Source organism: Vanessa cardui, chromosome 21 (assembly GCF_905220365.1).
Source record: "Vanessa cardui chromosome 21, ilVanCard2.1, whole genome shotgun sequence".
NCBI classification, from domain to species: Eukaryota; Metazoa; Arthropoda; class Insecta; order Lepidoptera; family Nymphalidae; genus Vanessa; species Vanessa cardui.
The window spans coordinates 8,444,380-8,462,096 of NC_061143.1; the positions used below are offsets into that span (position 1 = coordinate 8,444,380).

Here is a 17,717-nt window from a genome sequence, read left to right on the forward strand (position 1 = left end):
CTAATGACACATATATTGTCACAGTACTCTTACGATAGTAATGGAGAATATACTTACATGACTAAAACTTAATAGTTTTTTTTATACACAATGACTTAGGTTATTACTTACTTAGGACATTTGTTTCTTATAAGTACTCAAATTATTTTAACCTATGGACTAATTACGTGCGCTGTGTTAATTACTGTGAGATTCGAGAGCGATTTCTACGACCTCCACGCTGTGACGTGAAGGGGGGAAAAATGGCGCTCGGATCGAGGAACAACTTTTATTCTATATTCCAGATACAAAAGAAGTGAAATCGGTGTAAAAATCTATGTCGATTTTCAAGAAAACCTGAACAAGATTTTTTTCAAATGTTTAATTAACAATCATAATCATAGGAACAATGACAATAATTAGTCAATCACAAAAAATCAATGTAAAAACAGAACGCATATTTTTGCGTTTTATATAAATTATTCTAAAATCTTATATAACGCACGGTTTGGTTTATATACTGGTGCGAGTCTAAAAAAGGGGACAGAGGGGCGTGAACTACACAGAAACTGTACAGACCACCGACTCGTGAGCATGAGACAACGGATTCATTGGCACAGATTATATTATACTATGTGTCGGATTGAACTGAAATCTAAATTAATTATGAAAATTCGCATGTTAACCGAGCTACTTTAAAATAATTACGTTTATAACAATTTAAGACATGATATTTTGTGATAGATACAGTAGTAAAGTAATGTTTGACGCAGCGAATTAACATGCGCTTGGAGCCGGTGGCCGTACGGAGCCTGTGGGCGGTCCACGCGGCGGACCGAGACCGCGCGAGCCGCTTCACCGTTACCTACAGAGATCGCAGACAGTGGACCGTGGTCCACTACCCCACAGCAAGCGCGGTCCTCGCCCAACCGAACACGCACGTGATGGTTACGACCCTAACTCGATCCACAGCTCAGACATCGAAACGGTACGAGGGTTACGGCGTATCGGGCGACGCTTGCCGATAAAGGGTGGAAAAAGCGATCCGAACCGCCGATACTATTTACAGGGCGTACGGATCGCGCTCAAATAAATATATCCGAATACTTACAACTAGCCGTCTATACAGGAGTCACTTTACACTTTACGCTATATGTACACGCGGCGCACAGCCTAGTTCGCACGAGCGTCCGATGTGAATAAATAAGTTAATGTTCATTGCCGCATTGGTTAGCACTACACTTGCGTGGCGAACGTGGGCGGCAGGCAGTGGTCGTCTAACACGTACACCCCTCCGCCTTCTAGCGCTCGCTTCACTAGTGACGTATCGCTGTAACAAAAGAAAGACACATTTAGTTTATTATAATGATGATAATATCGTTTTCCATCAACACTCAAAAATTGTGATTCTGTTTCACAATAAGTTAGTTTATGATAATGATGATAATTTTCCATCAACACTCAAAAATTGTGATTCTGTTTCAAAATAAGTGGAGATAATACTCGTGGGATACTGACCTATTGGCGCAATACGCCGAGTCCGCGGAGAGCCGCGACAGCCGCGGGTCGAGCGCCGCCAGCAGGCGCGCCGCGCTCTCGGTGTTGAGCGTCTTCCGCTTGCACTCCTCGGCCGCCGCGTTGTGCGCGTTCTGGCACTCGGGCACGGGCCCCTCGCACTTGCCCCACGTGTTGCGGATGACGCGCCCGCCGCCGCCCGCGTTGGCCGCGTTCTGCGCGCGCGCCTCCGCGTCCGCGGCGTTCTGCGCTCGCTTCCTGCGCCGCCGCACGCACGCCACGGCCACGGCCGCCGCCAGCGCCGCCGCCGGCACCGCGGCCGACAGCGCCGCGATGAGCGCCACGTGCCGCCCCGACAGGCTCTCCTCCTCGGGCGCCTCGTCGCCCACGCGCCTCAGGTGTCCGCCCGCGGGCTTGGCGGCCGCGAAGTCGGCCAGCGATACCGTGCAAGACTTTCCTCCCCAGCCCGTTGGACAGTTGCAATGGTAGCCGTCGACGCGATCCCGGCACGTGCCGCCGTTCCTGCAGGGCGAGGAGGCGCACTCGTCGACGTCGATGCTGCAGTCTTTCCCCGCAAAACCCGGTCGACAGCGGCACTCGTAGTCGTTGTCCAGAACGTGGCACTCTCCTCCGTTCGCGCAGGGTTTCGCTAAGCAGAAGTCCACGCGAGTTTCGCATCTCGGGCCCAGGAAGCCAGGCGCACATTGACATCTTTGTCCGTTCACTAAATCCACGCAGGTACCTCCGTGTTCGCAAATTATACCTGCGCAGTCGTCGATATCGATTTCGCATCGGTTTCCCCTGAAACCCGGTTTGCAGCTGCATCTAAAGCCATCTCCGGCGCGCGCGCAAGTTGCTCCATTTCGACAAGGATTAGCAGCACAGGGGTCGGCTTCGACGGCGCAGTCGACTCCCGCGTAGCCCGGCGGACAAGAACATACGTAGCCGGAGGGTCGCGGTTCACATGTGCCACCGTTTCGACAAGGTTGGTCGGCGCAAGTCAGTCTTCTAGTTTCGCATCGTGCTCCCTCGTAGCCTGATGGACAGGCGCAAGATAATTCACCGCTCTCGTCTGGAACGCAGGCGCCTCCATTTTGGCAAGGTCGGACTGCGCAGGAGTGAAGTGATTTTTCGCAATCGGGACCCGTGTACTCCGGTGGACAAACACAGGTGTAACTCCCTTGCCCGGTATTGTGGCAAGTTCCTCCATTTCTGCAGGGTCGATGGTTCGTGCAGTAATTTAGATCTTGGTTACAAAATAGACCACCCCAGCCCTCTTCGCATATGCAGTCCCACGGCTTAGAACAGGTACCGTGTACGCATCCCGGATGCCGCTCGCACTGGTCGCAGAGTTCGCCCACCCAGCCCGAATGACAACTGAAATTAAACAAAAACAAACGTCAGTAAATTATACAACGTGATAACAAGCGACTAAAAAGCGTAATATGTCTTTCTTCGCAGCGAACAATGAATGAGGAGGATGAATGATTTAGAGCCAGGAGAACGTTAAGCGTTTAGCACAAAGGTGCGAAGTAGATACTCACATGCATTCGTCGGGCTTGAGGCAGTGGCCGTGCTCCGCGTCGCAGCCGGGCAGGCATCTCGCTGCAACAAAAGGAATAGATTCGTTAGCGCATCACAAAGACAAAACGCACACAATGGAAGGCTAGCGGTGGTACTTCGAAGCAAAAACGGTCGATAATTCCTCACCGGTACGCAGTTTCACGTATTAGCTTTGGAATCTACGAAGAATCGCAAAGGACACGGTAACAAAGAGAGAGGTTCGTTAGCGTCCCGAGTCGGGGGCGAGGTCACGCGCACTGATCATTTATCTTCAACTATAACCGAAGCGAGATTCCATACGAACTTTATTACTCAAATTAATTTTCTTATATGCATACTTAAAACCTACTTTCAGGGCGTAAATTCAGTCCTTCGTATCCCTTTATTTCATAAAGGTATAATATTGGATTCTAAACATTCATATTTTATTCGGACGTGATGTATTACGAACGTAATATGTGCGCATCGTTAACCGTGTGATTTACGTGTTATACTCGGCGAACCTTACCCTGTTCTGGCTTCACCATGTAATGAAAATGTAATGGAATAATCTTGAATGTACGTGTGCATTGCGGTTTAAGTACAGAAGAAGGTATTAATAACAAAAAGAAAAGAAGTAATGGCACAGTGAGCGTTGTAAAAAATAGTGTTTTGAAATGAGAAGTGCGGTGCGGCGTCGTATCGGTCGGGTGCGCATGGGCAAGTTATCGGAGCGAATACAAAGGGGGCAGATAGCGCGGGGAGTCTAACCGTCACTCGACCGTTACTAGTCCCCTAACTCACTAGAAAAATACTAAGACGGCGCCATTTTGTTTGCCACATTACCTATCCTAATGCATATTTAAGTCTGGCTTTCGCGTTCTAAATTGAACGAGGAAACTGTTCTGGTCGGATATATCTCTGGATTTCCGAGCTCAGTGGCAGAGATATAATAAAGGAGATTAGTCCGCCCGCCGCTCCCTAGACCGTAATATAGGTTTAAACTCAGCCGGGCTAACACAAAGCCCTCCGAACTCTCACAGAGCGTTCGCAAATCCGCTTACGATTCACTCAGCTAAATTGGTAAAGTTATTTAATATTTATTCGCCATGGCATACCACGGTTGTTGTAGATGAAATTGAAAATATAATTCACTTTCACGGATTGCAGTATTTACTTTCGCAAGTGGAATCGTTTGATTCTTAACAACATTTTTAACCTTTGTATGGCTATTTATAGCGTTAAATAACTAATAGTTTTAGGACGCATAAAGAATAGAAACAACGTCGGCATCGAGAGACATCAAAGATTTTCGAGTAGCCGTAACTTAAATTATAATTGAACTATCCAGTACACATGCTCCTCGAGTTTCCTTATCGAAGCCCTTGAACGTTAGTAAATCGGGAGTCATAAAAATTACACTTCAAGAAAAGTATTAGGTTAAGTGTGCACGAGAGCTGCTTTATAGATGTTTACCGCTCCCCTAGCTATTAATTATTATCAATGAATACGAACCGTATCGATTTCTAATGGTAAGGCACGCCGCACTGCGACTGGCCAATGCTATACAAAATACGAAACAACTTTGGCCTTTGCGAGGTCAGGTAAAGACAAAAGCGTCCTCCGAGGAAGACGCACACGTGTTCAGAGTCGAGCAAATATTGAACTGTTCAGACATCTGTTTCTATTCGAAGCGGAAATTAGGTGCGCGTGGGATTGGATTTGCGACTCCGCACAGAAGGTAATATTCGTGAGAACTCCACTCTCGCTAACAATTAGGCGAAATTAAGCGGCCGTTAAGGGGTTCGCTCGCGATGTTTACCCTATCATTAAGAAGGAGAGCTGGACGATCGAGATAATGCCGTCGGGACATGCAAATAAGTTTTCGGGATGTTATGCTTTCCCAGAAAACGAGATACCGTTCGGCAGATGTGAGGCAAGTATCATGACACGGTCAAGTACAAAGTTTATTTCGATTGGAGTTTGGTTCTCGTTTAAAGGTGTTTTTGACCCGGTTCGCGGCGTCTGTGTTGCGCTCGCGGGCCGATGTGTGCGTGTGCAAGCGTAGAGCGGTGTTTTCATTTCATTATGGCCGCTTCATTCGCTTTTACATTTTCGTAATCACCGAAGTACTCACGTACTACGGACGACGTTTATATCTCCCATTGTATTTCATATGTAACTAAAACTGACTGAGAGAAAGTAAAATATTATTAAAGTTTCTCTCACGGCAACTTAAGAAATTTCTCGCCCATCATAAATAGTTGGCATATTTCTCGACCGCAACTGTTTACTTTTACCAGAAAATTGTGATTTCGTGGTTATCCCGTCGCGTGGTCGTCCTAGGATCGCATGGCTAGCGGGCGGACAGCCCTGGCGTGCGAGCGGGACGGAGCGCTACGCGGAGCAAGGTGCGGTGTCTCTCTCTCGCGCGTTTTTTTGCGGCGCCGGAGTGTGGGAACGCGGCGGCAGGTGGGGCTGCCGAGATTGCGACGCGACATCCGCCCGCCACAATGCATCTTGAGACGCACCGCTTTGTTTTACAATACAAGACGCGATGTGTTTAACATACGTCAGAACGTCGTAATGACGTTTGAAACGTTTAGATTTTTTATTGACAGCCATCCGCTTGATCGCGATTCATTAGAATTGCAAATCAATCGCTGTTTTGCTCTGCGGAACCGGGAAAAGTGGGTGCAATGTAATCAACGAGTCTAATCACTTTGACGCCGACTTTCTTCGTAAATCGAATTAATTGAAGAGAATGTACGGTTTTAAATGAAGTCTAATTAAAAAATACATTGAAAATATTCCTCCGAAAGTGATAATGAAAAGGGCAGGGTATGATGTATGTCGCTAATGAGACGCGCGGGCGGTATTTTCTCTTGCTTTTGTTTACAAATCCGGCAGCATTCAAAGACCACACCGGCTCGATCGGTCGCACGCTCGCCGTTAAACATGTGACAATACTTTAAAGTACATTAATTTAAAGCTATATTATTTATATCGATGAATAAAAAGTAACCTAAATTGAAGTATTTTTTTATGATTTATCATCGCGGTCAGACTTGACGGAATTGAATTAACAAAACATTAATGTCAGTGATTTAGTTTATGCCGCGCAATAAATTTTAATGACGGATGAAGATACATATCTAGAATTAAATAAACGACGATTATAAAACGAATTTAAAGGAAATAATTAAAATGTAACAAGATGAGAAGATTTTCACATAAAACAATACCTTTTAGAAATGTAATGAATTTGATAACAGATGAATTATTATTTATGTGTTAAAAGGAAGCGACGTGTCGACGCGGTCATATTTAGGTTTTTGAACTCAAGAATTTAGTTGGAGACCTCGCTATAAAAGGTCATTAACATTACCAAATATAAATAAGAAAATGTTATTATATTTTGTAGAGAATTTAATAAAGTAAAATATTCCACTTGAATGGTATTTTAGGATGGATACAGTTCCTGCGGATTATGGGAGGTTGCGAACCTCCTTTGACCTCAATGACTCAGTAGTATCGAGGTTAGAAAGCATTACATGTGCCACGTGAAAGGTCATGTTTAAATTAGGTTTATGAGAGGATGTTCGACCGAATTTGTCATCGTAACCCATTAATGAGGAAGACTAATTTAGGAATGCTATTTTAATGATCATTTACGGGCGCTACGCACACCAACTGACAGATGTCACTGTATAAGTCTATTACGAAATCCACTTACGTTTCGAGCAGTAATCCCCGGTCCATCCGGTCTTGCAAACGATTTCGCCAGAGGGAGAACAAGTGTAGTGTCCGAAAGCATCGTCTCTTGGTCTGCAGAGAACTTCACACCCTGGACCGTAGTAGTGCGCTGCGCACGTAACCCGGTAGGATAGCTTCAGATGTGCTCCGCCTACATTGCCCCACCGCTGTTCCTCCTCTATCCATGGCCCTCCAACGTCAGCTATGCTCTGCTTTGTCATCCGCGCAATGAGTGAATCTGAAATAAGAAAACATTTTTAACATACGATTTCCAACTCTATACAAAGCGCATAAAGATACACATTCATCTAATGCTCCCACAGAATGAGATCGAAATCTCGTAAGGATAACGACACGGCTTAATTCGATAAAGAAAAAGTAATTTGTTTATCAGCGTGGGAAAGGGTATGGAAGCAAATTGACCTGTTACTGTGGCCTGTTTGACGCCCGCATTCAAACGCGAGATTTCATTGTTCCCAAGCGTGATTCACTGTTTTGGTTCGTTGGCGCCCGTTTGATTGATTAAGAGTTTTAACCACATTCTTGCATCGTGTAACTCGTTGCCATAACTATTTACAGCTAATAAGCGCTATATAAGGAGAAAACGTTGGAAAAAAATTGGAAGTGCGAGAGCAAGGAAGGCTGAGCTCGCATAACTGCTAACAAAAAGTGTTCCGCGCAAACTACCCGCACTGATTAAAAAAATAAACTGCCAATCCATTCATCAAAGAGATGTGAGTTGTGAGACGGAGGCGCGCTGGGAAACCTTCGCGTCGACCAGTTCCTTTATTTATCTCTCTTCGTGTATGCCCACTTTTTCTCTTTTTGCTACGCTCGACGTTACATTCCTAAGCCGGTAATCCCGACAGCAGATAAAATTAAACCAGACGCGAAACAAAATTAAAAGGTATATAAAAACGATCGATCCCAACTAATTTCGTGGCGTATGGCATTCGATAGCATAGGATTGTTCTTCGGTATTGTATGGGGTGTCAGCGATAAAGCATATCGAGTAATGAGAATGCGTTTATCTTCAATCGACTCATTATTCTTTTGTTTACAATCACAATTTATTAAAACGTCCCACCATTTTATTTTTAAACAAAACGTTTATGTAAGTAAAAAGTTTCTACTTGACGTTTCTTACGTAATTCTTTATTATGTGTAATAAGTGACGAGGAATCGCAATGCGAAGCCGGAATACCTCAGTGTATACAATTGAACGTAAGCTTACACCGATCGTATCTGTGCAATAAATCTAGAAGATAAAACACGTACCTACACTCGGAGCTCGCCCAACGAAAATATAATAAATATCAATAAATTCAATCCGCGATCGATTCGAATAGAAAACGTAAATCGTGTTATTGGATAGATTTTAGCGCTTGAACTCGCGAAATCTTTATCGTCATATCGTACGAACGTGATCGACAATCGAAATAAAAGAAAGAACAATATCTAATATACAACATTATAAATCTTTGTGTGGTAATTTTAGAGGATGGTGTAATATGATACGTTCGTTACAAAGAAGCGTTATTAAAGCGAAGTGCAGAGTTCGGAGGGAATTAGAAAAATGATGTGTGGGAACGGAGCCGGAGCGGCGTGCAATTTAGTTCGAATGTGCGCAGAGAATTATGGCAACCGTGCACTTGGCTCAGGTGCGCTAGGGCTGCTACCCGAGTGATATATGAGCGTTTGGACGTCGTACGTTCGTATCTTTTATAAAACGAACTTGAAAAATTAACCATCATATATTAAAAGTATGCATATGTGAAAATGTTACATCCTTACATTATAGCCAGCCCAGACGGCCGTAATTTGTAGGAAAATTGCTCAACGCTTTTTGCCTTCTACGTACAATAAAGTTAAAAGATTTCATTGGTTGCTGCGGAGCCGCTACAAATTACACTCATCATCCCAAATTATTGTCGAAACGATATTAAATGAAGGTGTATCCTATTGCGTCTATTAATGTAGTTCCAATTTACAAATAAATAACACATTTAAAGCAGAACGGGGCAACAACACCGGTACGTGCTGGTCTGACGTCTCATAACCCGTAATTACGCGCCCAGAGGTCACACAAATAAACTAAGAATAAATTCACCGATACAAACAAAAGAAAGCGAAATAACAGATAATTTGACTCGAGCTCGATATCAGAGGCGGACGAAGTCGATTTGGTATGTTTTAAACGCGATTTTAGGGAAGACAGGGGATGGGATCACGCGAACCGGCTTCCGTTGATCGTCGATCAATCAATAAGGCCACCGGATGCTCGTTCTAGTTCATTATATAGGTTGTGGATTGACAACTAGTACTCGATCTGGTTCGGTGATGGTCTAATTGCTGGGAGCTCGCGTCGAACGTGAATGAAAACGAAATCGCCATGTTTTTGTCCCGTTTTACAGGCGAATCATTGACAGTTGTCTCGATTTCTCGTTTTAGACACCTGCCTAACCGGCCGACACGTTGCCGCTGGCGCTGTGGGAAACGGCATCTCATCAATGGACCGAGCACACAAACGACTCACTTCTTTTGTTTATAAAACTGTCCACTTCTAATGCTCGAGGTGTATTTGAGTTCGAGTGCGCGCTCGACGTCGCGCCCTGAGTTAGATAAACAGTCACACAATTTCGTGTTAGCGTTTGAGGGTTTAAGACTCTCGGGAAATTCGAAAAACAACACACAAATTCTTAGTTTTTAATACTAAAAAAAATTTGTCGCAAAACTCAGTACTAACACTTTAAAGTAAAATAACATATTTGTTGCGACACAAAATATTGCGTAATATTATCATGATAACTGATTTAGTTTGTTAAATTAATGAACCCAAAAAAAAGTTTATGAAAATAAATCCGACAATTGTAATTTTAAAGGGAAAGAGCCGTCACATAAGAGCATCATAATCGGATCTCGTCGGTAATATTAGGCAGCGGCCCCGCGGCTGTTTACTTCGCGCCAGACCAGACACGTAATTGCCTTACGTATCTGTTATCACTACTCTCTTTTCACACGCTCCTATTCTTGTTCAAACAATACGTAGGTGTAAATCGAGACAGTGCAATAATCGTAAACGAAGTGGCGACTCGATAAACAAAACGCACGGGATGAGACATTGTTGCTCACCTATTATCCGGAGCATGTGCTTAGCATCTGTCGACAGCGCTTCCCGAGTGAGCCAACGCCTGTTACATCATAAATTGAGCCTTCCGGACCGTCTTCCGTGATTTTTTATCCAGTCAAGCCATACGACGACGAAAGATGAAGTGTAAACTAAAGTCTATTTCCTCGGAGGCAAGTTTTTAGCATTATGTAAACAATACATTGGGCCGTTAGTGCGTTCCAGGTGCGACCCCGACTGCCTCGGGCGACGCACAAAAGATTTCGGTGAAGGAGCGAGCGACGTCAGAATTGCAAGCGAACCAGTCCATTGTCGGGCGGCTATTTGTTTTGTACAAGAATCCCTTTCTACGTCCCCGTAAGCCATCTACTCATTGTTGCATTCATACTTATCTGTGATATATTGCATACTTCGGTTTGTGTAGCTATTATTCGCGTTTCTCGGATGCTTTCTGAGCTGTATCCTAAGATGCAGGGGATCGCGGTAACCAAACAACAGAATTCGTTTTGAATGCAGCTGTACCTATTATGTTAGAAAAAACCGAATGTGATTTAATTAAACATTAGCCCAATGGGTCGATAGTGAGTGAACACAAACGGCGTGCATGTAACCTGTTATTATGGTTGATTAGATTTCTGTTGGTAACATTTCTCGGTAGTGCGTCGGCGCCGCCCATCGCTCCCGCGCCGTATTAAAAATATACCCGTCCTCTTAAGCTATCCACTTCGAACGCTAATGATTTTCGGTAAACCGGCCCGTAACACTCCTCCGTATCTTTAAATCTCTTTTAAGTAAATCACCCACAGTTTTTGTTACCCGGTCAGGAGTAGTAATTATGTCGGTCAGAGTGCAGCGGGATGAAAAACTAATTAAGAAATGGGCGTCACCAGTCAGTTTTCGCGTTCGCTATTTTGTATTTTTTAAATATCGAATCGGACAGAGGTAATCGTTGCTTTTTTGCTTTATTTATATGCTTTGATTTATTAATTCATCTATGTCGAGAGCCGTACGTACACGCAGCGAATTATTTTGATGTATTTACGTTTGTGCGGTAACAACTCATTTTTTGGTCACGCCATGTCGCATGTGAGCCGTAAAACTGTCGATTCTTTATTGGGCGTTTAAACTCCGGCTGCTATCGTCGAACGCAATAAGCCAAACTTTAAAATCGTTTCTATCAAACACACATTATTTTAGATGATAGTTATCTGAATCTATTTGGCATATGGCAAACATACGTGTTATTTTTTAGATAGCAGCATTACGTGAGGATAAATATACGTTATCGTGTGATCCACCAATAAGCAATGAATAATTTCGTCTAGGTATCGGTCATCGTCCATCGGAATATATTAGAACATTTCTACTAAATTTTCGTCCTACAGAAGGCTGAGTTTATTAGAATACGACGGGCATTGCGAAGCGACTCACGCGCGCCGCCGCGTGCTTTGAACACCAATCGTCCACACCATGGGAACATTTTTGTCTTCCACGATATGATAATATAAGCATTCAAATATACATACTGTCCGTTAAATGCACGATAAACACCCAGAATTACAGTGAAATCTGAATGTGAGCGAGTCGTGACGAACGTGATATGAATTATACAAAAATATCAAAGTTTTCATGACACTTTTTTTATCATAATCGCCGTAAAATGTACGAAATTGACTTACCATCAGATCTTGACGTCTCGTTCGTGTCATGCCACGCTTCGACTATAAGCGAGAAGGTTCCCTGAAAACAAAAGAATACAATTATTACAAAATAAAAATCGAGTTAGCTATAAATGGAAAGTTTATTAAACGACTACAAAGTTAAAGGTACATTCTTCACTTAAAAGTTCAACCAGTACGCGTTGGTGTCGCTCGTCTCACAATGAGATAACCCAAGATATCCTACCATCTTAAGCGGAGACCTTTAAAATGGGTGCGGCGCTCGAGCATTTCAAATATTTCCTTTACTTTACGACGTCGTTCAGTATGGCGGATGAGTGTAAATTAACAACATGATAGACAGGTGAACCAAGGAGCAGATGGTTGAATTGTTATAATACGAGCTAAAAATACAACTAGCGCAATAAGGCGAATGCTGGAGTACTTAATGCCCAATATGGAATAGTGTAATGTTACCGTCGCTTCGAAAATAATAAAAAAAAAATGTTAACGGGTGCGTATCAGATAGTGAGCTATTGACATTTGTCGGTGTTTACATAAGGAGGCGAAACGGCAGTCGAAAATCGATTATCAGTGATAAGACGTGGAGTCAACAGCTTGTAGGCGCCCGTCAACTTTATCAATGGCTTTTATGACGATTCGAATTTCGTTCATGCAAAAATGTGTAAAATTGTTGCGCTTTATGAAATTTCTCTCGTCGTTCCCGTGAAACCGGTTGTCACTAACGTAAAAAAAGAGAGGCGTCATTCCGATACAGCGAACACATACAATATAATAGTTGCACTATAAAATTTAATTACAGTCGACTTAGGAATTTTGAACTAGAATGATATATAAGCAATGATAGTTATAATCGTGAAATTATCTTTTTCTTTCTAAAAGCAGTCGCAATCTAATCGATTATAATTAAATTTAATTAACTTATAATTGAGATATGTTAATATCATGACTGCACAAAGTATCAAAATAATTAATTCCGGTTCCATTAAGTTGAGTTTTTTGGGGTTTAGATCAGATCGAATGATTAGTGACCCAATTTAATTTGGAATGATAATTCGATGCGTGACACGTTTTGATAATAACAGGTAAGCGAAGAAATTGAAGAAAAAAAAAACGGGTCACTTAATATCAATACGGTAATCAGACGGCGATGACCGACGTCGATAAATCCTCAAAAACAGTCGAGACCCGTGACCAAATGTAATCAGATACATACACGTCACAAGTCGTCTGCAGCTGCGCCTAACGGATGTAAAGGGTCACCATTTTAATTTCTTCATAAGATCACCACACGAACTCTTAAGGAGTGATTCAGATCTGACAGATGTCCCCCATTGTCAATTAGCTTGATGAATGAAAACATAATTTACATCAGCGAGAACTAACAATGAGCTATTTGCATAGGAACTGATATGAGCCTCTCTAACGAACAATAATCATTGTCGGATGGTGGAAATCAATAGTAGAAATCCAGTTTCCCAACGCACATCACACGGCTGTATACGGTAAAAATGCACGGGTTTTTGCCTTGCTTTTAGACGTAGTCGGGCAACGCGCAATAAAAGCTTTCGATACATAGTTTTGACGAATTTATAATAAGTGAGCATCGTTTAATACATTGACAACACAAGCGGACGTGTTATCGAACATTACTGAATACCAAACAGTCGACCCGATTGTACGACTAAACGAATTTGAACCTTAATCACGGCAAGTACCTTTCGTCAATGTAACGTCAATTTAACGTAAACTGTTCTCTGTCCCTATAAGGAGCGAGGGCACGGTTGTCGAAATAAATTAATATGATTTGTTTGCATGATCAAATATGGTGGGTCGTAGTATACGGCGTATTGATTTGTTAATCGAGTATGGAGAGCGCATTTCGGTCAGCTGTAGTCGGGCGTAAGTATATGCCGGTTCCCACGACAGTGACTCTCGAGGCAGCCCATAAAAAGCGGGCGACGACGTAAGCGTACGTGTACAGGTAGCCTTTATAAACGTGCCGAGCCGGTGATACCGTATACTTATAATACTTGCACGGGCTTGTCTACTGGAGGAAATCTCCTCGCTAGTGTATAATCAACTTTATTTATAAAATCCTACTTGGCATTCAATCGTTTCGATTTCATTGCACTGTTTTAAATTTTCGTATATCGGTCACTGTAAACTTTAATTATCTGGCATTTAATATAATAATATAACATTTACGGCTTTCCATATCGTGAGATAGTTCCATATCGTGGATCATAAACAATCCCTTTGAATGCGATGCGTTAAATTGTATTACTGGCTCAAACGAATGCAATAGAACGATATAGTGGTCTGAAAGCCGGGAAATTATTTGATAATCGTTTTATGAGGGTGCTTAAAGAGGCGACTTCCATATCAGAGCCTGTTTCGTTATTAATTAAAGACCCGAAATGTAAGGATACGTGGGAAAGGATTCGTATTTTTACGTTTTGTTTGTAAACTCCAATGTGTTTGGGATGTTTTACAACTCCCCGGACAAAAGGTATAATCAGGTGACCGCTACTTTCGCGCATCTTTCATGCACGTGTTTCGGTCGCCATTGTTTGTATAACTTATTTATTGTTGTGTTTGTCTTTGTTCAATGAAAGCGCGTGAAACTGCAACAGATGGTATGTATTTTGCTTATCACAGTACTCACTATTTATGCCAAAACAAAAGTCGATTTTTAAATATGGAATTCGAAATAAGTAAGTTTTTTATTTCAAACTCTTTAACGGGAATAAAATGTGCCCAGTGGATTGATTTTTTTCGTCCAATGGTTTAACCCGGATAGAACATAAAAAAAGATCACGGGGCTTGTTACAACATGAGAAAATATCTAGTTATTTGGAACACAAATAGCCGGGCAAGTGGAAGAGTCGTGATTTCATATTTCACACTTCACTAGTGTGGTAACATCGTTTCGGACAGGTTTTTAACATTTAACTATACCCCGACGAGAATTAAACTCGGATTTTCAAGCCTTTGAAATAAGGTTTGATATGCAACGAACTCTTTATATTCAGACAAAACTGTTCGAGGAAGATTAGGTTTTTATAAAACCATACGTCAAATTAAAAGATATGCAAATTTCAATGTCTGCTCAATATAGATCTTGAAGCGTGAAGTATTAAAGCGATTCAAACTTGTATAATCCAAATTATTAATGCTTTTAATTAAGTATATCTCTCTCTATTTTGGTATCGCCTTTACTCAGACCGTTGACCTGATGATTCATAATACAAATTGGACCTTTAAATTAAATAAGTGTACATGCTATGTAACATAAACATCGTATTTGATACCGTGTGAATGAGAGATTTCGTGTACAAATATTCTCGTACAAAAAATATCCAGGTCGACATTTTATTGGCGACAGTACACATGCATTCGGTTAGAATGCTAAGCAGTTTCGTGGTAAACACGAATAACTATGGCGAGCGGTATTAAGCCTATATGTTATACTGTTAAATTGTGTATACCATGACGTTCGCGTTGTGTTCACTTTTCGAGATACTTCGTCGAGTGGTCGGATCATACCTGTTGGTATACCGAACCGTCTGTTACAGCGCATATAGACAAAAGACGTCAAAGCGAGCGACCTCGCGGTCTATGTGAACTTATGACGTTCCACATTTAAATTGTTAAGAGAGAAATTTTTGTTTGCTCTCAGAAATGGTATTGACTAATGGAAGCGTTAATATTGAAGAGAAAAGTTTCGTGAATGGTTGATAGGACTTTTGGTATTCTTCCAGAATGTGATTTATAATACTATAATATTTTATAATCTTTCAAAAGCAAAAATATAAATCAAATTGTGATCAAGATATTTTGAATCAAAAATATTGAATATTATAAAACTGAATATGTATTACTAAATCAATTTTATAATATTTAAATAGATATTTAAAAAGAGAAAAAATATCATAGTAAAATTCACATTCAACTTCGGTTTAAATTTCAAAAAGTTAGGAAACTTAAAATAAATTGTTAAACATCAGGATAATTATCATGACGGCTATAAAACGCCAGTGCCACAAATACTTGGGAAAAGTAAACATTGAGGTGACCATCGTAAAGAAATTAACCGAGATTCGTTATGAAAGGATTAATTACCGCTGTCTGTTTTACTGGGAAGCATTAAAAAGTCGAAAAACGGGTCGTAAATGTAACGAAATGTTACACTTTATATCTATGACGATTAGGAACGCAGCTAGGAAACATTAAGACAGACGTAACAACTTTTTCGACGCTAACGACCATATGGAGGTCGTATACACGAAATAAGTCAGACATTAACAATTTATTGCCCTCAATTACAATCATCGCGAAAAAAGCGACTTCAAGAACGGAATTCTGGACTTTTGAATCTGGACGAAGTGAAAAAAAAAACAGACTTTAATTTCACATGGCATCACCGGCATTCAGCAGACGGACCGTACTCAGGACTCGAGGAATTCCAAAAATGAAAATGTCGGCCATAAACAACGGAATGATTTGAATGAAACATAATTAAAAAAATAAAAGCGGACTTAACAAATTTCGGGTGATGCCCGCTCCGGGCCCCGCTCCGCAGTGATCGACGATAAGCCCTGAGAAGGGTGAAGCGATGAAACCTAAGCCACGTTGAAAAACAAATCTCGTGATCTGTTCATCCGGATGACGCGATGCCGCTTCTAATACAAGTTTAGACATGATTCTTATACGATACGTATCTCGAGCTTTTTACCTAATCCACTTTGCATACCTGTGCTAGCGATGAAATAAAATTAAACGACACCGATGAGTAAGAGTCTTGTTATAGATGTAACTAGGATATTAGCCCGTTTATATTCTCTACACGGCAGACGCTGTGGAAATAAACTGAAAATTGTTCAAATATACAAAAGCTCAACGCAAACGATAACCGTAATCTTCACTTGCATCAACAACGGTCTCGCGGCTTTCCCAGACCGTTTCCTCTTTGAATCCGCAATGAGTACATTTTTCTCGTCATCGTATTTTTTTCGAATCGGTCATTCTGATTCGCGAGCTCTCGCGGAGGTTCCCAGACTATGATCGGCCTTTGACACGTCCATAAATTCGACGAAGTACGTACGAAGCACGTAAGTACCGCGCCTCCTCCCATACTAAATAATGGCAGCGCTTCATTCGCGCTGTTGCGGATACGACTAGAGCATGTGAGTCGCTCGCGATGCGACTCAGTATTCCTAGAATTATCGCGCGTGTGATGAATAAAGACTGGAACGCAAGGAATTTCATCATTGCAGATTTAAAGGCCCATCGAGCCCTAGCTTTACGTGAGAACGAACCGGGAGTCGAGGCGCCCGACTTTAACTCATAAAATGGAACACATATTTTTATTTCATAATATAGCGATTTAAGAATGTTGCAATCATCTTGACCTTTTCGATTAGTGTAATTTATATCATCTCCGTCATGTGCACATTTGTCATATAAAAGAAAAAAATATAGACGAATTAGCTTTGGGCTCCTACTATAAATCGAATTCTTTGAACAATTTTATTAGCCGTAAATGTTAGAGGCGTAGTTAAAATGTCAGAATTTGACCATAAACTAGCGGTTGATTTAAAAAAGGAGTATTTTCTTAGGAGCTCGCCTCAAATGCACCATAATAACAAGACCGGTAAACTTTAGTGTCTATTCATTCTCTTGATGAGCTTATTTTCTTTATCTCTTCTATGACTAATCATTATTTACGATCTTGGAATTTCGATTCCCGTTTAAATGCCTTGTTATTTTAGCACCCGTGAACACTTCAAGTGGGCATTAGCTTACGTTTTATTGTGCGATAGTTTGTTTAGGCGAATTACTTTAAAATCCAGTATGCCAGTTAATTGACAGGTTGCTGCATAGCTGTTCAGTGGCTCCGAACAATGCAACCTGCGAAGTAATTATACACGCTCCGATTATTAAAATTTGAAAGTTATGAAATGGTTAATCAAGAAATAGCGTACACGCAATCCTGTATTCGTCCCTCGAATCAAACTACTCTTACGAGGAATTTCATTTCGCAATTCCTTTTTTTTGTTAAGCTTTAATTGCTATTCGACGAAAAGGAGACAGATAAAAGACGGTGTAAAGAGGGA

The 17,717-nt window shown here is 41.6% G+C and overlaps 1 protein-coding gene across 1 annotated transcript in view; it reads right to left on the bottom strand.

Annotated features, from left to right (window-relative positions):
* Positions 1-753: 753 nt before the first annotated feature.
* The window catches only part of LOC124538845 (neurogenic locus protein delta), a 28,929-nt gene continuing 11,965 nt past the window's right edge, over positions 754-17,717 (bottom strand). Inside the window, exons 3-7 of the mRNA XM_047116077.1 lie at positions 11,599-11,659; positions 6,773-7,030; positions 3,039-3,099; positions 1,498-2,871; positions 754-1,309 (exon numbers count right to left, since the gene is read on the bottom strand). Of these exons, the coding sequence (XP_046972033.1) occupies positions 1,216-1,309; positions 1,498-2,871; positions 3,039-3,099; positions 6,773-7,030; positions 11,599-11,659 (1,848 nt within the window). The 3' untranslated portion in view covers positions 754-1,215. The remainder of the gene's footprint in view (positions 1,310-1,497; positions 2,872-3,038; positions 3,100-6,772; positions 7,031-11,598; positions 11,660-17,717) is intronic.